Genomic DNA, 22,824 nt, shown 5'->3' on the forward strand with positions numbered 1-22,824 from the left:
GGAATAAGGGAGACAAGGGGAGATAGGGCCCCTAGACATTGTGGTAGATCTGCTGAGTAGCCTCCGAGGAGATGTCACACTACGCAGAGGGAAGAAAAATGACCAAGGGAGTGAGTACAACGTAGGCCCTGCCTACTCTGTCAGGATCATGGCAGACCAACAGGCACCATCCACCCAAACTGGCGGGCAGTGTCTTAGTAAAGCCTACCACTGGATCTCTGATTAATCCTATGGTTTTTGGATTTCCTCCCATGGTTAATTCTGTGGTTTTGTACATTTTCTTTTTCCGGAGATTCTGTTTGATCAGCGTGGTGGAAAGGCTGCTAAGGTAGAATTAGAATAAATAAATTAGTATTTAATGCCAGTGCACCATGCAGGACAGTTCATAGGAAGTCAGAGAGACTGCCTTCCCCTGGGTTGTCCTTTGGTTTTTGATGTGCTGGTGACTAATCCAAGGCCCTCCCCTGTGCTAGGCCGCTGCTCTATCCCTGAGATACATCCTCCAAGCTCACAATGACAGCTTTGAAAGGCAGAAATGTGCCTCTCATCATTCCCTGCAGTTGTGAGGGGAGACTTCTGAAGTCGGCGTATCAGCCCTCAGCCATTGCTCCCTGCTGCCAGGGATCGCCATTGCTACTCTAGCATGGTTTCATGGGAAGGCAGGATATGATAGCTTTTCATATTCGTTAATATACATCCCTTTATGTCCTGTTTGCCCTTTTTGTATTATACCCAGTCCTTTAGAATTGAGTTTTAATTTCCTTTCTTAAGAAGAGAGACAAAGTAGGTAGTCCCTGAAAGAGTATTAGAACACAGTTGTGGTTGATCCAGTATCAGACACATTGAAGGGAAATGGTTTGTGCTCTGGTGCGGTTCTTCACAGAGAACATTTTCTGTTGGTTTGAGACGTTTCTGGAAAGATAGGACTGCTTGTCAGCACTCGTGCGTGCGTAGACGCACAGTGTTTTTACGGTCGTTTTTATTGTGATAGATTTAAGGATTCACAAGACAGAGGAAGGCAGGAGAAGTGAGTGTTGCGTTCATCCCTGAGACAGCAAATTCCTTTCTGTTCTGGTGCTTCTAGGGGAAATGCCTTCCTTCCGAAGAGAAATGATAAGCAGTGTTGTGAAGTAAGAGCCCCCCCCCCAACTGAGATTGAAGCCATGATTGTGGGTGCTGCTTTTATTCCTGTCAGCACTCGTGTCTGATGTCTCTGCAGTGTATACATGGCTTTGATCGTAATTTAAAAGGGAAAACAAGTTCTTCGAGTCTGAAAGGGGACAAGCACCATTACCACTGCACAAGTGTCCTTGGTATTGGAAATAACTCTAGCGTATGAAAATAGCTCAGTCAGGTGAAGTTACCGTAAAATTCTGAGCATTCCCCAAGTTATTCTGTGTCGCACGCAGGTAGCGTGGTCACCTCTCTGGAAGGTCTGGGCTCCGACAGCGTTTTCAGCTCACATGAAGATAACCATTACCGGATAAGCAAAAGTCTGGTGAAGTCTGCAGAAGGAAGCACTGTGCCCTTGACCAGGGTGAAGTGTCTCGTCTCCATGACAACCCCTCATGACATCAGACTTCATGGTTCATCTGTTACTCCAGCTTTCGTTGAATTTGACACATCCCTTGAAGGCTTTGGGTAAGGAAACTACAAGGGGGCCAGGCCTTGCTCTCATGAGAGCTTTGCAAATAGACTTCGGGTTTAAATTGCTGGGCTGACACGTTCTGTGATCCGTACGATGGCGTGTGTCCTCACGTGATTCCGGTTCTGTGAGCATGCTGTTTTTAAGATTTCCGAGTTCAGCTTTCTGAATCATTTATCATATTGACTATGCTGGTGTAATACTGGAGTTAATAACTGACGTTCCATGGTTGAGAAAGGCCTTTTTTTTAAGTGTGATTGTGGATGAGGACATTTTACCATGTCACATGCAGTCCATTCCTGTGACTTTGCTGAGTGGCAGAAGTGTGTCACCCTAGTAGGAAGTCTTCTGCACCAAGCAAGGGTCTCATGGGGCTCCATCCAGAAAGCTGGCCAACTTGTGGCGGTGTCAGCGTGAGATACAGATGACGGATAGAGTTAGGAGTCAGCTCTGACTGGCCTCTGTCACCTTGTCTCCAGACTGTCGAGGACTGTGTCTTCAGCCGTGTGAGATCTCAGTGACACCAGTGGCCTCAGACAAGTAACCTTAAATATCAAGAGGCTGCTCCAGTTACAGAGGCAGCCACAAGGACCCCAGAGTGAATCACCAAACTTGTCAGGCCCACTAGCTCAGAGCGTGCACACACATGTCCAAGGCTGTATTATGAAGAAGAGTTACAGGGCGTTTCTTCTGTGATAACGAAACGACTGGCATGTTTGTTATGAAGACTGTATGTTTCATTTACATATGCAAATATAACCACAAGTTTTAAATGATTCGCTGTTTAAATGGCACTGTTAGAGGTTTTAAAGTACACCGTTTGATATTCTCCCATTATTAAAAGAGAGCAAGGGCTTTGCCTGGTCCCCAGGTTTGTTCTATAATCTCTGATCTAGCTGCAGTTACATACTTAGTCATTAATTGAGGGTCTGCACGTCCGTTGTGTTACGACAGAGTGGATCTCTAACTGAGCTGTGTTTTCTTTTCTAGCTGCCTGTTTCTACCCAGCCTGGCTCCCCACAACGCCCCTACCAACAATGCCGTCACGACAGGTCTTACCGATGGGGCCGTGGTCAGCGGTATTGGCTCTGGTAAGTATCATTCCTTCTCCGGTAGATATTTTTACTAACAATTTATGTACTGTTGTTGCCTCATTTAAAAACATAGATGTGTGCCACAAGGCTCTGTCCCTGGCTTTCTCCTCTGACTCCAGGCGAGAGGTTCTTCCCCCCGCCTTCTGGCCTAAGCTATTCCTGCTGGTTCTGCATCGAACACTTCAGCTCCCCTCCAAATAACCACCCGGTCAGACTCCTCACTGTTGTGCGGCGAGCGAATTCATCCGAGCAGCATTATGTGTGCCTTGCCATCGTTCTGTCTGCGAAAGACCGGTCCTTAATCGTCTCCACGAAGGAGGAGCTGCTCCAAAATTACGGTCAGTGCTTGACACTCATATCTTTTTATGCATGTGCTGGATGACTGAGGCCAGGGCTCCATGCATGCTAAGCACATGCCAGCTCCGTACTCTCTATGACATTCTTCACACCCCTCGGTCTGTAACTGTGACCCCTGAGGCCTTTGAACTTCACTCCTGTGTGTGTTTCTCGGTTCTGCTCTCACTGTCCTCTGCCCAGCTACAAACATCGAGGAAGGCTGGGAGTGTGTTCTAGCCCAGAGGAAGAATAAAAATATGTGCAGCCGTGTGTTTGGCTCTGGGTTTGACTCCCAGCACCACCAAGAACTACAAACAAAGGCAGGACATTAATTTTCAGTTAGACGAATGAGAAAATGAAATTCGTATAACCCTTTGTTTCTTTTTTGTTATAGTTTGTCAAAATCTATCCTTAGTAATTTATTGAGAAGGGAAATGGGAAGGATCTAGGAGCAGTGGGGAGTCGGGAGGGGAAAGGTTTAGAGGAAGAAAGGGCAGGGAGTTATGTGATTAAATTATAACTTCAAAAATAAGCAGTAACTAACGCAGAAGGTTCTCGTGTCCTGTAATATTAGTGTTTACCTGTGAGGAAGCTGCGGTTCTGTAGCTTGTCTGACTGGCGCTGCGCTGCAGTCAGCGGGGAGAGTTAGGCCGTGCTGGCAGAGGAGGTGTCTGTTGGACAGCGCTCTCACAGGAAGCAGACACTTTGTACACGGTGCCACGCAGCACCGCTCCCCGCAGCTGCCGTCCTGGGGCTCTGGCAGGGTGATCCCAGACCAGCAACGGGTTGTGGGATGTGCAGTATGCCTTCCTCTGCATCGTGGACTGTCAGAATCTGCTGATCTAGAAATTCGTGACACAGAACAGGGACAGTGTGGGCAAGCGCTCTCCTCACGTCTTTCCCCTCGGCTTTATCTAGTTGACGATTTCAGTGAAGAGTCCTCTTTCTATGAGATCCTCCCGTGCTGCGCCCGCTTTCGGTGTGGAGAGCTGGTGGTGGAGGGACAGTGGCATCACCTGGCTCTGCTGATGAGCAGAGGCATGCTCAAGAACAGCACGGCGGCCCTCTACATCGACGGCCAGCTGGTCAGCACCGTCAAGGTAAGCGCTCTGCCGCGGTGAACACCAGCTCTCGGCTTTCCCTCACATGCCAAGAGTCCAGGCACAGGTTCTCATGCTAGAGCGGCAGCCACTTAGTGAGCCATGTCCACAGCCTTTTGCTAAAGGAATGGGTGTGAACATTACTGAGGACACCACGCTCTGGTCTTCAGGAGCAGCTGGGAGGAAGCACTAAAGAGCTTCTTCTGAATAAAGAGGATATTGTCACGGGTGACTGTCCCCAAACCTAAAGTCCAAAATACTCCAAAATCCAACGCTTTCTTAGTGTCAGCATCTTCACAGAACAATTTGCAAATTGCTAAGTGTTTTGAATTTCTCATTTTCCTAGTACTAAAGTTTGCACAGGTGTCCCAGGGACTGGAAGATGCTGCGTGAAGCATTTCTTCTGGTCCCCAGCACTGCACAGCAGGCTGTAAGCTGTTCTCACTGTCCACAGAACTCGGAGAGGTTAATGTTTCTTAACTTGTGTAAGACAGTGTCTGTCTTAGACCGATAGTGCTGTTCTTGCAAATTGGTCTTTTTGTGTAAAATCAGCAGTTTCTGTGAACAAGTTTCCTTCCCTAACAGTAGTGATGTTTTATTGTGACCTTATATACTAAGGAAATGCTAAACTACTCCATTGTGGTGTACACTAGATAGATGGATAGATAGATAGGTAGGTAGGTAGATAGATAGATGATAGATAGGTAGGTAGGTAGGTAGGTAGATAGATAGATAGATAGATGATAGATAGATAGATAGATAGGTAGGTAGATAGAAAGATAGATGATAGATAGATAGATAGGTAGGTAGGTAGGTAGATAGATAGATGATAGATAGATAGATAGGTAGGTAGGTAGATAGAAAGATAGATGATAGATAGATAGATAGGTAGGTAGGTAGGTAGAAAGATAGATGATAGATAGATAGATAGGTAGGTAGGTAGGTAGGTAGAAAGATAGATGATAGATAGATAGATAGGTAGGTAGGTAGATAGAAAGATAGATGATAGATAGATAGATAGGTAGGTAGGTAGATAGATAGATAGAGAGATAGATAGATAGAAAGATAGGTAGATAGATAGGTAGGTAGGTAAATAGATAGGTAGATAGGTAGGTAGATAGATAGATGATAGATAATATATAGGTAGATAGATATGTAAGTAAGTAGTTAGATGGATGTGCACACACGCACGCACGTACTCACACGCACGTGAGTAATCAGGAGTAGTATATACATGAAGGTCTTTATTCTCATGCTTGAAACAACCCTGGGACCATTCTTCAATATATAAGAAACCAGACGTGATCTGAAGCTCATATATGAAAAAGCAACTCAATGGAAATGTCCTCCCCTATGACAGAGGCTGCCCCTTCCCTGTGACAAGGGCCACCTTTACCAGCAGTAACTCGGTGTCTCATCTCACAGCCTGCCTAAATATATATTTATTTAACATGGGTAGATTGACAATTGAGGTGTCTCATCAGTAAATAAAAGCATTGTCAACTCTAAAAATGTCAGTCAACCATGCCTCTCTCGTATTGAGATAATATTTGTGCATATAAATTATATATTTTACTTTTCTAACTGTTGAGATACTTTTAATTGGGAGGCTCACATCTAAAGTGCTTTATCATAGAACAGTGAACACCTCTTCTTCAGAGAAGCATCATTAATATAAGTAGACCACAGGAAGCAAGTGACGTCATCCCTATATTTAATCGTTGCCGTGTCTAGATATAGTGTACTTGGTGAAAATTCGATGGCAGAGTTCACACTGAGTGCCCAGTTACAGACCCTAGAGTCTTGCCTTGCGTTTCTCAGCTTGGTTCTGAGATCTGTAAAGTCTTGAGGTAAGGAAAACATGAACAATAAAATGGTTATTCCCAGGCTGGGGCGTCCACGTCTGTCTCACACCCGTGTCTTCTTCGCAGCTGCATTATGTCCACAGCACGCCTGGGGGCTCGGGCTCTGCAAACCCCCCAGTGCTGAGCACAGTCTACGCTTACATCGGCACTCCACCTGCACAGCGGCAGATGGCCTCACTGGTCTGGCGCCTGGGGCCCACTCATTTTCTGGAAGAAGTTTTACCTCCCTCCAGCGTGACCGCTATTTATGAACTGGGACCAGACTATGTGGGAAGCTTTCAGGCTGTCCTCGTGCCATGTGAGTTCATGTACCATGAGTTCTTGACACCGCACAGGGAGTAAGTCCTGCAACGTAGGGTTGTGCATGCCTGCGTGTGTGCATGCGTGTGTGCATGCCTGCGTGTGTGCATTTGGCTGGGGAAGAGCTTTCCCTTCATTTTCTTTGGGATAATTCCTTTGATTGCTCCTGTTGGAAGTGTGTCTGCGGTTGAGGATGTAGCGGGGTTAGTGTGCGTGGCTAGCATATCTGGGCCTTCATGTGAATTCCCAGCACTGCAAACGAACAGGCAGGGGAAATGAAATATACCACTTCTCCCCTCCCAGCACCACGCTGCCCTTTTCTGATTCATTATCCGTTCGCTAGCTAGTTTTCCCAGGTTACTTCTTGGATTGAAGGTGAGGGCATTCACTCTGTAAGAGAACAACCTCTTTCCTGGTTTCTTTCTGTAACTTCTATTACAACACGAAGCAATTTAAAATACTTAATGTTACGAAAGGAACAAACATTCTCAAGTTTAAAGCTATTATTCCCGATCGTCCGTTTATTTTTTGAAATCCCCCTTTTTCAAAAGAAATACAGAACAAAGGAACTGACATGGCCTACGGATTATTTGTGCTGTGCAAATGTGTCACCTCTGCCTTCCCTTGTTCTTTTCCTTGCATGGTCTCAGAGAAGTTCCGACAAGACAGTGTGCACATTAATCGCCGTCGATAGTCGAGCTCTGGTCACTCGGCATTGATTCACAGAGCGTCTAGGCAGAGCTAGCATACCCCGCGCTGTCAGTCAATATGCCCAAAGGTCGCACTCGCTCTCAGCCCCTCCCCCGTGTATTTATTTAATCCCCAAACAGCGTTAGCTCCTCCCATTGTCACTCCCGTTTCATCCATGTGGAAGCTGAGGCAGAGACAGTTTCCACTTAGGTTTTAAGTAAAAGCGAGATTACAGCGTGCATATTCTTCCCCGCTGTGCGGTGTGGTCCTGAGAAGGTGGGAGGTGTGGGTGAGAAGAGAGGTCAGGCCCTCTAGGCTGCAGACACTAGGCATTTTCATTCCTTCCCATATGCAGTCGAGGATTGACGACTTGTTAGACAACAAGTGACTTTCTTTTCCTTCCCTCACAATGGTCCTCATGGGAAGGCAGTTGGAGAGTAAGAAATAGACACGAGGGGAAGATGAAGTGAAGGGCCTTTCTTCAAGTGAAGTATATTTAAGCTCCGCCCCAGGCGAGCGACAGAGTAAGCACTGTGCCCTGAGGATGAGGTGTGAAAAGAATCTCCTCTTTTGAAGGTAAAGACTCGAAATCGGAAGGTATCATCCCATCGCCGGTGTCTCTGGTCGCAGAGGAAAAGGTGTCATTTGGACTTTACGCCCTGTCCGTGTCCTCACTCACAGTGGCAAGAATCAGGAAAGTCTACAACAAGTTGGACAGCAAAGCCATTGCAAAGCAGGTAAGCCAAGTGTTTTCCCAGTGAACCATGGCAGCTCTCCCTTGGAGGATAGGGTCGACATGGGCCCCTTCGAACCACTCAGGCCTCTCTGTGGTGACTGCCAGTCTGGTAGAATGGATCATGTCTGGCTTTAAGGATGAAAACAAGGCCCACAGGCCAACAAATGCAGGTAGGAAGAGAGCGGTCTGTTCTCCACAAGCAAGACATCCCTGCAGACAACCACTCTAGGCCACCTGGACCATTTCTCACATCCGAGCTTTAGAGCTAAGATAGCAAAATTAAGTCATCATTAACTTGATGGTGATTTGGTAAAGCGGCCATAGACTGTTGTGATCTTTCTCCCTTGGGGGTGGAGTTACTGACTGTTACGTTCTGCAATAATAAGCCTTCTCTTCCAGAACATCCTGTGTATTCACTTCTTGTTCTGGCTTCGGTCAGTATGTGACAGGATCCTCGCAGCTTAGGGGTGGGAAAGTTTCTTTCCTCCTCGATTTCCGTCCATCATGGAGTCAGGGTTGGGGCACGAGCAGGAAGTAGAAAGTAGAGGACCCCTGCTTGCTGGCTGCCCCAGACATGCTAAGCTAGCTTACTTATTATACAGCTCAAGACGGCCTGCCTAAGGATGGTGCTGCCCACAGTGGGCCAGCCCCGCCTGCATCAGTTAGTCAGACAATCCCCCACGGTCAGATTTAGACAGTTACCTTTTGGAGGATTCTCTCTCAAATGTGTCAAGTTGACAATTCAGGCTAACCAAAATACTCCCTTTGTTGTATTGTTGTCGGGTTTCTGATGCAAACCTGGAACATCTGGAGTGATTTTTCTCAGGGAGCTTCCATATTTTTTTAAATATTCTATCTCTAGAAATTCAAATGTGTTATACCTAGGCTTTTGGGGAAATTTGTGCCCTGATTGGTTTCAGTATAAATTCACATTTCACTAACTTTTAGTAATTATATTTGCAGATAACTCCTACTACATTTTCTTAATTTTATCCTGGGACTCTAATTAGCACATCGTCTTCATATTGCCACCAGAATGTGTCATTTGTATGTGCTTTATTTTGCTCCTAATTTAGGCCAAACATTAAGATACTTCGTTTAATTGGGAAAGTTAGAACGTCTGGCTGAGGGCCAAAGCTGATGTTGGCGATTTAGATTTTAGCCATGTGTATGGCCCAGCCTTGGAACACTTACTTTCCACACACCTAGGCCTGGCACCACAAAAAGCTAATTAAGAAGGAAACCTTTGTGACACTAGAAAACATAATTGCTGGGGTTGTACTGCTTGGTAATCTGCCTGGTTGTCGTTGTGGCTTTCTGAGGCAGATTCTCACTACTTGACCCAAGTCAGCCTTCGCCTGGCAGCCCCCATCTCAGGCTCCCAGACACTGAAATTTTAGCTTTGACCATCACACACACCTCCCTGTGGTTTTGTGGTTGTTTGTTTTGAAACTGATATTGTTAAATTTTAAGCATATTAATGAGAACATCTATCTCTCTATTCCTGGCTCTGTGGCAGTAAAGCCTAGTCTGTGTGTCTGATCTTTATTCTTAAAATTTTTATACAAAGGAACCTGATGGGATGTAGAATAAAATTGAATCTTCAACAGTATTCTCCTCTGAGGCTCTGAGTAATGGACACTCGCCAACCTGAGGCAAGAGTCCTTCAGGAAACTCTCAGAGACCCGTTTAAACATCTCTGCCAACCTTATCTCTGTAGACTGCATTTTAAATTACTTTTATAAAGTTTCACACTTTGGAAGTGCTTGCCCAATTAAAAGAATTTTTTTAAAGAATACTCACACGTTACATGTTCTGCTAGGTAGGAGACAGTAAGGATGTGTTATCAGCCATAGAGGTGATATGAAAACGCCAGGCCATTCTTCTGTGATTACATTGATTATTTTTTTTTTCCCTTCCTGTTCTCCAGTTAGGCATTTCCTCCCATGAGAACGCCACACCCGTGAAGCTGGTTCACAATGCAGCCGGCCATCTCAATGGGCCAGCTCGCACCATCGGGGCTGCTCTCATTGGATACTTGGGTGCGTTAAACCATCTGTGTGTATACAAATAATGGGGCCAGGGGATGTCTCAAGCTAACATTTTTAAGTACCTGATTGATCTTATTCCTACAATGCTTACAGATGAATCCTGAATATCAGTGAACTTTAAAAATCATGAGCTCTCCCTGGACTGTGTGCTTCTGTACTAGCTGCAAACAGCGGCGTATAGAATAGAAAGGGGTGAAGAGCAGAACATTGGACACGTCAGGGTCAGGGCGTTCTGCTCGTGTGTCCTCCTCTTACCTAGAAATCAGCTAGAAGTGGGACTGGAGCTCCATAGGAGAGCCCATGCCCAGGGACCGAGAAGCCCTAGGTTCAAGGCCCAGCACCTCCAGACAACACAAAGATCTAGAAGGAAGAGCTTCTGGGCGTAGGCACTGACCAGCTTTAATGAGTGTCAGAGTTGCTGCTTCCTCTGGAGATCCGAGCGTCCTGTCCTTCAACAGCGTTGAAGTTGATGGTTAGCGGGATCTGAGATCTAAACAATGCAGTCGGGCCACGACTTCTGGAGTAGCCACGAACATGCACATTTGCGTGTGGTACTGATTCCGCCCAGCCTTCTGGAGTAGCCATGAACATGCACATGTGTGTGTGTGTGGTACTGATTCCGCCCAGCCTTCTGGAGTAGCCATGAACATGCACATGTGTGTGCGTGTGGTACTGATTCCACCCAGCCTTCTGGAGTAGCCATGAACATGCACATGTGTGTGTGTGTGGTACTGATTCCGCCCAGCCTTCTGGAGTAGCCATGAACATGCACATGTGTGTGTGTGTGGTACTGATTCCGCCCAGCCTTCTGGAGTAGCCATGAACATGCACATGTGTGTGTGTGTGGTACTGATTCCACCCAGCCTTCTGGAGTAGCCATGAACATGCACATGTGTGTGTGTGTGGTACTGATTCCGCCCAGCCTTCTGGAGTAGCCATGAACATGCACATGTGTGTGTGTGTGGTACTGATTCCGCCCAGCCTTCTGGAGTAGCCATGAACATGCACATGTGTGTGTGTGTGGTACTGATTCCACCCAGCCTTCTGGAGTAGCCATGAACATGCACATGTGTGTGTGTGTGGTACTGATTCCACCCAGCCTTCTGGAGTAGCCATGAACATGCACATGTGTGTGTGTGTGGTACTGATTCCGCCCAGCCTTCTGGAGTAGCCATGAACATGCACATGTGTGTGTGTGTGGTACTGATTCCACCCAGCCTTCTGGAGTAGCCATGAACATGCACATGTGTGTGTGTGTGGTACTGATTCCGCCCAGCCTTCTGGAGTAGCCATGAACATGCACATGTGTGTGTGTGTGGTACTGATTCCACCCAGCCTTCTGGAGTAGCCATGAACATGCACATGTGTGTGTGTGTGGTACTGATTCCGCCCAGCCTTCTGGAGTAGCCATGAACATGCACATGTGTGTGTGTGTGGTACTGATTCCACCCAGCCTTCTGGAGTAGCCATGAACATGCACATGTGTGTGTGTGTGGTACTGATTCCGCCCAGCCTTCTGGAGTAGCCATGAACATGCACATGTGTGTGTGTGTGGTACTGATTCCGCCCAGCCTTCTGGAGTAGCCACTAACACATGTGTGTGGTACTGATTCCTTCTTAGGTTAACAAACAATCTTACTGGTCTACCCACCTTCTGTGTTTAATCAGTTTCTGCAATTTTTAGTGCCCTTTGATCGCCAAATCCTGATTCTGCTTTTCTTTATTGGTAATATTGCATTATTAAAACCATTCCCTATTTGATACAGCACATGGTAACAACCCTTTTTTTCTAATTCAACATATACTTAGGGAGCATCGCTTTAGGGAGCACTGCTTTAGGGAGCACTGACTTACATCCTCTCTAGAACTTGAGGACAGTGTGGTGCAGTGGAAAGCAATGAGCAAAGCCTCTGCAGGGTCCAAGTTCTGCTCTCCTAGTGACTCAGGCCAAGCATTTAAGCTCTTTAGACTTTCTTCCCTGTAAAGTAACGCCCTGAGAGCCTTAGAAGATAGTTTTCAAACCCAGCATTCTCATGCATTGAAACGTTACAGTTGCTGCAAAGCACTTTTTAAATAGAAAATTTATGAAACATTTTAGTAAAAATATTTAAAGCATAAAACTCATATTAATATGTGGGAATGTTTTGTATTGCTTCTTTCTTTTTACTTACTTAAATTATAACTACATCTCTCTCCTCCCTCCTGTCCCTCTCAAGTCTGAGTGCCCCTCCTCTTCACAGCCTGTTCACTCTTAACCATTGTTATGTGCTGATATAAACGGGTCAACCTAGACATACGGCCTGCTGAATCTGTTCAGTCGTCTGCATACGTGTGTATTTAGGGCCCATTACTTGGTATTGGATCTCCAGTCAGGGAGCATCTGTGTAGGAGACAAGCAAGGGCTATAGCCATAAACCGTATTGTTTCAGGATTCTCTTGGACTCTCCTCACCAATACCTTGAAAGGTTTCCCTTGCCTGGTACTAGTTGGGGGTCTGTGAGTTTGTAGGGGGAGTTTTATCTCCCCCACATGACGCCATTGCATTTGCAATGTACGTTAGTGTGCGCGTGAGGAGGTGGACCTCTCGAAGTATAAAATAGCGACTCCCTGCTGCTTTCATGTAACGCTGATCTCAGCTTTAAGTGCCCTTCCTCCACCCTTCTCAGTAACAGGACTGCCCAAGCACCTTTAATTTTTTATATTTAATTACGTGTATGTGTGGGAGGTGAGGTGCACACGTGTGCACTAACCCTCAGAGGTTAAACACGTTATAGGCGGTTGCTAGCCACGTAACACGCGTGCTGAGGGTTGGACTCGGACCCTGTGGCAGCGCAGACTACATGCTTATCCGCCGAGCCACCTCTCCAACACCTAGTTCTACATTAAAAACTCAGTCCTAAAGAACAGGCATGTTCAAGTGCATAGTGTCACCCTGCACCCCGTCCAGAGTTCCCCAGTACATCCCCAGCAGGAACTGTTGAGGACTCAGATGATCTTCTGGCCACTGCCCTGTCTCTGTCAGCCTCTGGGCCAGCACTGTGTGCTGGATGACGGATGCTCTCCTTAGACCCACCCTGTGTGCGTCCCTCGCACCTTTCTGGGAGTCCGTAAATTATCGTTTATTGCCTTCTCCCGGATTCTTTCTTGGCTGCTTCATTTTATTTTATTTTATTTTATTTTAGGAATATGTGTGACTGTAAGCAAACTGTGTAGTACATCTTGCTCACATCTCATTTACACACTTAATTTATTGTAATCATTTTCACCTTCTTTTTAACCAGGGGTAAGGACGTTTGTCCCGAAGCCGGTCGCCACCACCCTGCAGTACATCGGAGGAGCTGCAGCCATCCTCGGTCTGGTGGCCATGGCCTCTGATGTGGAAGGCTTGTATGCAGCCGTCAAGGCGCTGGTCTGTGTGGTCAAGAGCAACCCGCTAGCCAGCAAGGAGATGGAAAGAATCAAAGGGTACCAGGTCTGTGGCCGTAGGCTTTGCTGCCACCTCCCTGTACAGCAAATGAGCCAACCCCCACCGTTCATTCCTTTTTAAACTCGGGAAGAATTCTGATGTCCGAGTAAACCTAAAGCCATCGGCTCATACTGGACAAACAAAAACACATGAAGCGAGAAGTGTGTGTAGGGTTTGGTTTAATTTTGGTTTCCTCAGTCCCCCCGGCCATTCACAGTTCAGTGGACTGCTGCATGTTTCTGCTCTGATGCTCTGTGGGCCCTCTGTGGGCCCTCACTGCCCCGAGGAATGGTTCCAGGACTTTGCCCTGTCTCTGTGCACACCTCATCAAATTGTGTGGCTTGTGCATACGGCCTGGGTGTCCCTACTGTGCTGGAGTAATCTCTTGAGATATTTATCGCCCCTAATACACTGTGAACGCTGTGCTACAGTACTACACAGGGTGGTATTTAAGGGATAATTATAGGAAATATCTGGACATAGTTTCGAAGATATTTTTGATCTTCATTTGACTTAATCTGTACATTTAAAACCCATGGGTAGCAAAAACCAGTCATATTTTCAGAGCAGTTAGTTTGCCGAGACATTCTTTCTCTCCATGCAATAGAGAATGAACTGAAATCGGATCATATTGGATCCAGCGTGAGGGGGCTTGGGGTCGATGAGCTGTCTCTCCCCATTTTCTCTGGGGCTCCCTTCCACATCACACCCCTCCACCTCGAGGTGCCTTATTTACTCAAAAGCTGGAAAACTGTTAAACAATGACTATTCCATTGTTGTTCCTGAAGATCCAGGTCTTTCCAGGCACATCCCCAGTGGCTCATTTTACCAAGTGAGGCCTCACCTGCCACGATGCCATTAAGTCGTGAGCCTGAAAAAGAGTCAACCCACTGATTAGGTGGGGACCCCTAAGGCCCAGTGTCTGGGGTGTGAGCTCCACACTGCCGATCTTTCAGCGGCCCGCTCTGTTTCTGTCCTCCAGCTGCTGGCCATGCTGCTTAAAAAGCGACGCTCCCTTCTCAACAGCCACATCCTCCACCTGACCTTCTCCCTGGTGGGGACGGTTGACAGTGGCCACGAGACTTCCATTATTCCCAACTCCACTGCCTTCCAGGACCTGCTCTGTGACTTCGAGGTAAGTAGACGCACTGACCGGTGGTAATAGAGGGCTCGTGAATACATTTCTCTCTCTTTATCGTGAGTTACTCTGTTTTATCTCATAAATTATAATTTCCTGATAATCAATCAGTACCATTTAGTGAAACTTAAGTAGAATAGTTGTTTCCTTTTCTCCAAATATATCCGGCTCTACGGATGTTACTGAAATCAGATGCAAGACACAAATCCTGAAACTGCCCATCCTCACTGTGCCTGTCATTAAGGAGGCATTTCCATTAAGCAATTCTGATATAAACTTTTCCACAATAAATAAATAGAATCTAGACTTTAATTTGGATTACTAGCAGCGTCATAGTGAAAGAATGCTTGCCCTAGAGACTGAGGTTTTCAGCCAGGCAGTGGCGGCTCACGCCTTTAATCCCAGCACTCAGGAGGCAGAGCAGGAGGATCTCTGAGTTTGAGGCCAACCTGATCTACACTGAGTTCCAGAATGGCCAGGGCTACATAGAGAAACCCTGTCTTGAAAAAACAACAAAAAGACCAAGTTTTTGCTGCTTCTGTCTCCCACCCTTAGTGTGCCCTGCCATCTTCTCCACACAGTGCGCGCCCATGGCCTTGGCTCACTGAACCTCGAAGCTCTCTTCACTCCACGTCACTGTACTAACTGTTCTCGATGTATCCCTTGGGAATAGCAGGATCTCTGGGCATCATGGACGACGATTCTGTCTGCCTCCATCTTTGTGTCTGTACCACACAGGATGTCACTAGGACCTGTTGATGACAAGCAGTGCTTACAGATACTAAGCCCCAGCTCAATCTTTTATCACGACTCCAACACAGTGTTTGGTCCAGCCAACAAGCAGCGCCCTCACCCTCACCCTCACCCTCTAATGAGCCTATTCCAGCTTCCTTGGGAGTAGCCATCCCCCCGTGTTCATCCCTTTGCATCTACCCCAGTCAGCACGTGTAGTTGCTCTCCTCACAGCTCTGTCTTCTGCCAGCTCTCAGGCGCGATCACCATCCTGGTCCTTTTACCCACCCCGCTTCTCTTAATGTGATCCTTCTCCGTGACAGTGATGACATGTTCACCTTTCTCATCTGTCTAACCTTGGCCTCCAATTCCAGACTTACTTCTGACTTCATGCCCAATGTTTCTCTTGTTGTACCCTAGCAACACCTTAACTGAACTTGGCATCCTTGGCCCAAATTAGTACTTCCTTAACTTCTTTTTCTGTTAGTAACCCCACCATTCCGTAGCATTGAAATTAGGAAATCAGCTGCCTTTTTGCTCCTGTCTGTGAACAGTCGGGCATGGAATCCTATTGATTTCACCCTCTCACTGTGCAGTGTCTGTCCTTTCTGCCTCCACTGCGTCCTAATGAGCTTCTCAATCAGCTCTCTTCAGACATGCTGGGATAACTGTCAATCATTCCTCAGGTTATGCTGTCTACCTTTGGAGGGCTCATTCTTTTGTAAAGACATAATTATATCATATCTTCAAGAATTTGTAGACATCTCTCCTGCACAATAAAGTTTTCAAAGTTATAGTTCTTAGAGGTCTTTGAGGAAGATGATGGGGTCTTCATCTTCTTTCTTTTTCTTTTTCTTCTTCTTCTTCTTCTTCTTCTTCTTCTTCTTCTTCTTCTTCTTCTTCTTCCTCTTCCTCCTCCTCCTCTCCCTCTTCTTCCTCCTCTTCTTCCTCTTCTTCTTCTTCCTCTTCTTCTTCCTCCTCCTCTTCCTCCTCTCCTCCTCATCATCTCTGTCTGGCCTGGAAATGACAATGTAGACCAGGCTGGCCCTGAAGTCATAGAGAACCACTGTTTCTGCCTGCTGATCGCTGAGCTGAGATTAAAGATCTGTGCCGCCACCCCTGACACTCCCTGACTGAGCCAAGCGCTGCATTAGTTGGTAAAGATACACAGACACACAGCCATGTGTCCAGGACGCTGACTGGTGCACTGCAGAAAAACAAAAACAAAAGTAAGTAAATATGTGTAAAAGCTAAAGTTCGAAGACCACAGAGGGACAACAGCAGTAGGAAGGCTCACGTGTAAGTCCACCGGCCCCTGTAGTAAGAAGCCCCACCTCAGCCCGATGGCCTGTGTTTCCTCAGGAATTTCCTCTGGTTTCAAATCTGCAATTAATATTTAACGCACAAACATCATAAATTTAGTCGAATACCAAATTTTGGCTCCATTTTGCAGAACCTGTACACTCTGGCTTCCTGGGACTGCTTTCTTTGCCAATCTACAACTAGTCTATAAGTAATCCCTCCCCCTTTTATAAAACAGCAATTCAACAAATATAAATGAATCCTAACAGGATACAAACATTTTTCTAGAATCTAAAATAACGTGGTTTATCTTTGAGAAATAGTGGGCCATCTCCATTTCTTCTTTCTCATCCTGTGGTGGTATACATATTTTAAAAATTTTATGATCTCCAGAATAGTTCTTTTCCCGATTTTTTTTGATTGATTATTTTTAAAATGCATTTTAAAAAACCTTTCTCTGCTCAGATACATACTGTTTCCAATTCTTTATCCTTTTTAGAATTTTATTTTTGTTTTTTTTTTAAGTGTGTGTGTGTGGGGGGGGAGTACCCACGGATGCCGCCATCGGGTTTCAGATGCCCCAGAACTAGAGTTAGCGGCATTGGCACCATCTGACTAGTGCTGAGGACCGAGGCGGTGTCCCCTCAGCCTCACTACACGGTCTTTAGTGTAAATCTGCCTGGTGCTTGGATTGCTTCTCTTTGTAGCAGAGCCCTGCTGGAAAGGAATCTCCCATCTGAAGAGGGTTTTGTTTTTTTTTTTCCTGTTTTGTTTGTGAAAAGATGCTTTTATATGAAATGCACTTCTGGTTGGCCGTTTTCGTTTTTCCACGCTTTAGAAACGTCACCGATTATGATCGCCTTTCTCTGGCATTCCTAAATGTGTAGAGTATTTAAAAGCACGCTGCTTCCATTTTCCATCATGCTGGGTCTGTTCATCGTGACTGACTTTTCTCCTCCATTTCCCTCTGTATCCAGCTAAATACATGGCTGGAGGTTGTCCCGAATGCTGTCCTTGGTTTTGCCGTCTAACAGTGGGGACGTCAACCTCGAGTATCCTGTTGTTTATGTTTTCTTACAGGTCTGGCTTCATGCTCCGTACGAGCTCCATCTTTCTTTATTTGAACACTTCATAGAGCTGCTCACAGAGTCCAGGTACCCGTCAGCACTCTCGTGGCTAGCCGGTCAGTTGTAGGAGAGAGCATGCTACCGTGTGTTAAGTCGTCTCTCTCTTGCAGTGAGGCTTCCAAGAATGCCAAGTTAATGAGGGAATTTCAGCTGATCCCCAAGCTGCTCCTGACGCTCCGAGACATGTCCTTGTCCCAGCCGACCATTGCTGCCATGAGTAACGTGCTGAGCCACCTGCTGCAGGGCTTCCCTAACAGCAACGATCTGCTCAGGTGGGTTCATCTCTGCCGACTGAGGGGAGATGAGGGAGGTGAGTGTGATGGGCCCCATGGTCCTGTGCGCATGTGACAGCTGCATTTCCACTAGCGTGTGAATAAAGCACAGGAAGGGGGTAGAAATGAGAACTGGCTGACCTAGATATGAACGTTTTCAGTATAGGAATTGTCAGTCCCTCCATACTCCTGAGACTGTTAAACCTCAAGGGTGTGTGTCACACAGACTCACACTTACACATGGGAAAACACGCCTCGTTCACACTCTTACACCACAGTCATGTGCTCTTTCGTGTGTGTGTGCACGTGCCATGGTTAACTCATTTATTTAATGTTGTTCGAAACATAGTTTCTCTGTGTAGCTTCGTCTGCCCTAGAACTCACGCTGTAGACCAGACTGGCCTTGAACTCACAGAGATCCACCTGCCTCTGCCTCCCCAGTGCTGGGATTAAAGGCGTGTACCAGCACCACCCAGCCCAATTAACTTCATTACCATTGTTTATTAGGGTTTATTCTGCCCTATGATCACTTGTCATGGTCATTTAGAACCTCATCAAAATTTTAACTTTTTCATTTTCTTTATAAATGAAGAAACCAGGGCCCAGAGAGCTTATGCTACTTGTGTCTTTAAAAAGTCAGTCGGTGAATGTGTGTGTGTGTGCGCGCGTGTGTATGTGCATGTATGTGTGTGAATGTATGTGTCTGTGCATGTGTGTGTGTGGTATGTGTGCATGTGTATGTGCATGTGTGTGTGCATGTGTATGGTGTGTGAATGTGTGTGCATGTGTGTGTGTGCATGTGTGAATGTGGTGTGTGTGTGTGAATGTGTGTGTGTGCACAGGTGTGTGTGTGTGTGTCTGTGTTTTCTCATTTTGTATTTTATGATTTGGGGGAAAGAAAAATGAAACTTTTTATTTTCTGCTCTACCTAAAGGTTTGGCCAGTTCATTTCTTCTACTTTGCCCACCTTTGCCGTCTGTGAGAAATTCGTGGTTATGGAAATCATTAATGAAGGGAAACCTGACTCTGGTGAGTTGGCCAAGGAAATCATCTGCTAATTGTTCACCATCATGGCACAAGCCAGGCTGAGCTCCACATGAGAATACATGACTTCCCCCTATGTCACAGTTCTTGGCTTTTATTGATTATGTTTCTCTTGTATCAAATCTATGTAGTATGCAGAAGTGTAGTGTGGCCTCAAAAATTGTAAAGTGTATGAAATCTTTCCTGATCGTAGGTTATGGTGAGCATTAATAGTGTAATGGAGATCATGTCTGTGTTACTCATATCATTTCCCTGGTAAGTATTGAGCAGTCAGTGAGAGAAACACCTGTTTACTGGGATCTTTCTATGTAAGTCCCATGAAAGGAATCTCCTAGGTCATGAGATCCCGTGTCTGTGAGTCAGCAATTCTTTAGCTTGTCTGCTGTCCTAAGACATACCTGTATTTTTAAGCCATGTATGTTTTTGGCTGCATGTTTGGAAAGCACTGAGGGACCTGTGTTTTCATTCCTAGTTTACACAGTTCTCCTCTCCATGCCTGCATGCTACATGTCTGGATATTGAAGCATTCTGGGAAAGCATCTGTCACAGAGGGCTTCCCTGTCTTCTCACTGCTCATGTGGCATTGCTGGTGTCATGCACCACAGATAGAGATGATTTCAGGTCGAGGCTTTGTGTTGGTGACCCACACATACGTCTTCAGTGCATGCTGGGAAGGGCCTTGAGCATCCGTGGGTCTTGGTACGTGAGGGTGTGGTAGAACTGACTCCCCACCGACACTGAGAGACTTCGCTGTTGGGCATTACCGATGTTGTTGCCCTGTCGAACACTCAGAAAGGCTACTGTGTGATGTTTAGAGCTTACAACCTACAGAAGAGAAGGGCTGTATACTTCTCCAATAAGAGAAGATGGTGTGACCTCAACTTTGAAAGGACAGACAAGAGACTGGCACCCTGAAGGTCTACAGCCTGTATTAATGACAGACTCAGGACCAGAGCACACAGACCCTGCCTAATTCTCTATTGCCAGTTCTTTTGAAATCACCTTGATCTTCCTTTGGTGGAAAAGTATTAGCAGAACTATGACGAGATGGACGGACAGCACTGGTTAGCCAGTCTCACAACAGCACTGAGCTGTGCTTACTGCTCCCTCAGGGAGGGAGGGAAGAAAGGGCCACTCAAAAACATAACCGAAGAGAAATTACCTAAGATCGTGACCAAGGTAGCTCAAACCAACCTATGTTCTGAGGGCTTTTAACATAAAGACCGGTACAGTATATTCTGATTATTGTTCCCCTCCCCCACCCACTCCCAAACCCTCCCCACCTTCCCACTCACCCAGACCCACACCCATCCTCTCTCTCAGAATACAAACAAGCATCTAAAATAGTATAGTGGGGAAAGATAAAGTAAAAACAAACCAATGTGGACAAAACAAACAAAATAAAAAAAAAAATGCCAGAGAAAAAGAATGAACACAGAAAGCTGCTAAGCCACACACATTCACATGCACAGAAAACACATAAACAAGATCGGAAACCAGGACAGCTGAGCAAAGGATGTGGAAAGGAAAAAGAAAGCAATACCCAAAGCATTATGAAACCAAAGGTAAAAACCCTCCAGAAACACCGTTACTGTGGAGTTCGTTTTGTGCTGCCCCTCTCCTGTTGGGTGTGCTGCCCCTGTCCTGTTGGGTGTGCTGCCCCTCTCCTGTTGGGTGTGCTGCCCCTCTCCTGTTGGGTGTGCTGCCCCTCTCCTGTTGGGTGTGCTGCCCCTCTCCTGTTGGGTGTGCTGCCCCTGTCCTGTTGGGTGTGCTGCCCCTGTCCTGTTGGGTGTGCTGCCCCTCTCCTGTTGGGTGTGCTGCCCCTCTCCTGTTGGGTGTCTCCTGTTGGGTGTGCTGCCCCTCTCCTGTTGGGTGTCTCCTGTTGGGTGTGCTGCCCCTCTCCTGTTGGGTGTGCTGCCCCTCTCCCGTTGGGTGTGCTGCCCCTCTCCTGTTGGGTGTGCTGCCCCTCTCCTGTTGGGTGTGCTGCCCCTCTCCCGTTGGGTGTGCTGCCCCTCTCCTGTTGGGTGTGCTGCCCCTCTCCTGTTGGGTGTCTCCTGTTGGGTGTGCTGCCCCTCTCCTGTTGGGTGTGCTGCCCCTCTCCTGTTGGGTGTCTCCTGTTGTGTAGCGCCTTCCCTTACGTGCGGTTGTGTCCTCGGTCACACTCCCTTTGCAGGTGGTTATCAGCTAGAGGTAGCCTCTGGATTGGGGTGGGGGTTGGGTGTACTTCTCACTGCTGGGACCCCGTGTGTTCTAGACCTGTGTATGCCGCCGCCACCTCTGAGTTCACATGTGTGTCAGTCCTGTTGTTTCTAGGAGGCCTTGTTTGCTTGGTGTCCTCCGTCCCTCTGACTCTCACAGTCTCTCTGCTGCCTCCTCCCCAGAATTCCCTGAACCCTGAGGATTAGGAAATGTTGCTTAGGACTAAATGTTTCCAGGCCCACCATTCATTGTGAATCTACATGTGTTCCCATCGACTGCAGGAGGAAACTTCTCTGACGGTGGCTGAGCAGAATACCATAGCACACAGTAGTATTTGGTTTTCCCCTGGCTTCATGGCCTGTCTGGCTTCAGGGCTGTGGTCACCTGAGCATGTTGAGCATGTTGAGCATGTTGAGCATGTTGAGCATGTTGAGCATGTTGAGCATGGGTTCCGTCTCACCGAGTGCGCCTTGACCCAGTCAGATGGTGGTTGGTTACTTTTACAGCTTTCTGCACCAGAGCGTGCGGTGGGCAGTAACCATCATAGATCACGGCGTTTGTGTCGTGCTTGGTGTTTACCTTCCTCCTACCCCACGGTCAGTGGGGGCAAAGGCTCAAGACAGGTATCAATTGGTTGCTCCATGTCAGTGAGTATGTATATGTGTGTGCTGATAGGGCCTTCCCAGAAGTATGTGGAGAGCAGCCAGTGTCTTGGCAATTGGTTAGTGTCTTAGGGCTTCTATTCCTGCACAAACATCATGACCAAGAAGCAAGTCGGGGAGGAAAGGGTTTATTCAGCTTACACTTCCACATCGCTGTTCATCACTAAAGGAAGTCAGGACTGGAACTCAGACAGAGCAGGAACTTGGAGGCAGAAGCTGATGCAGAGGCCATGGAGGGATGTTACTTACTGGCTTGCTTCCCCTTGAAGCATTGTAAGGAATAAAGCAATATATTCACTTTGGGGATGATCTCACTTTGTATCTTTGGCTGGGATTAAAGGCGTGCACCGCTATACCCAGCTGAAGGCATTTGTTTGCAGTAGGTATCTCTCAAGCTGTTCCGGACCTCACTATACAGATGGGACTGGCCTTGAACTCACAGAGATCTGCCTGCTTCTGCCTCCAGAGTGTTAGTGACCACAGTCAGCTAAGTCCACATTTTAAAGTTTAGAGTAGTCTGCGAGACAAAGAAGTAGACACGTAACTCCACAGTAAGTTCAGGCTCAGCCTCGATGCTAGCAGAAGCAGACGTGTGGGTGGGGCCCAGGCACACAGCATGCCTGGCACTGTGGGCTAGTGATGCCCACACTCTGGGCTCCCGGACACTCCACTGAGAACCTCGGAGCCAGTCCTGCTCTGGTTCTGTCCAGGTCCTTTTATACGGGCTTTGCCGCTGTCCTGAGGTCTACAATCCTGACTTTGCCTTCTTTCTGTATTGCATTTGTTGAGTAAACTAATGATTCCTCTCTTCAACCTTTAAAGTCTAGTTTCAACACCAAGCATAGCTCTCATCTCAGAGAGACCAAGAAGAAGTTTATTCTTGAGTCAGTATTGAGTGACCATGGCTTGGGGACCTGGGTTCAGGTTGCCTCAGATAACAAATTTCATGAAGTTTACAGAACAGAGTAAGCCAAGATTTTCAAATGCATGGGGAGACGCATGCACGGGTGGACACATGCACAGGTAGAAGAATGCACAGGCAGACGCATGGTGCAGCAGGAGACA

The 22,824-nt window shown here is 46.8% G+C and overlaps 1 protein-coding gene across 10 annotated transcripts in view; it reads left to right on the forward strand.

Annotated features, from left to right (window-relative positions):
• Nucleotides 1-22,824, forward strand: part of Wdfy3 (WD repeat and FYVE domain containing 3) — a 241,057-nt gene that overhangs the window by 150,568 nt on the left and 67,665 nt on the right. For all 10 annotated transcript variants that reach the window (XM_039091828.2, XM_039091827.2, NM_001170551.3 and 7 more), the window contains 12 exon segments: nucleotides 1,410-1,641; nucleotides 2,636-2,736; nucleotides 2,859-3,077; nucleotides 3,994-4,175; nucleotides 6,107-6,338; nucleotides 7,607-7,767; nucleotides 9,697-9,808; nucleotides 13,099-13,289; nucleotides 14,266-14,418; nucleotides 17,536-17,609; nucleotides 17,693-17,854; nucleotides 18,789-18,883. In XM_039091828.2, coding sequence (XP_038947756.1) covers nucleotides 1,410-1,641; nucleotides 2,636-2,736; nucleotides 2,859-3,077; nucleotides 3,994-4,175; nucleotides 6,107-6,338; nucleotides 7,607-7,767; nucleotides 9,697-9,808; nucleotides 13,099-13,289; nucleotides 14,266-14,418; nucleotides 17,536-17,609; nucleotides 17,693-17,854; nucleotides 18,789-18,883 — 1,914 coding nt within the window.

Source organism: Rattus norvegicus, chromosome 14 (assembly GCF_036323735.1).
Source record: "Rattus norvegicus strain BN/NHsdMcwi chromosome 14, GRCr8, whole genome shotgun sequence".
NCBI classification, from domain to species: Eukaryota; Metazoa; Chordata; class Mammalia; order Rodentia; family Muridae; genus Rattus; species Rattus norvegicus.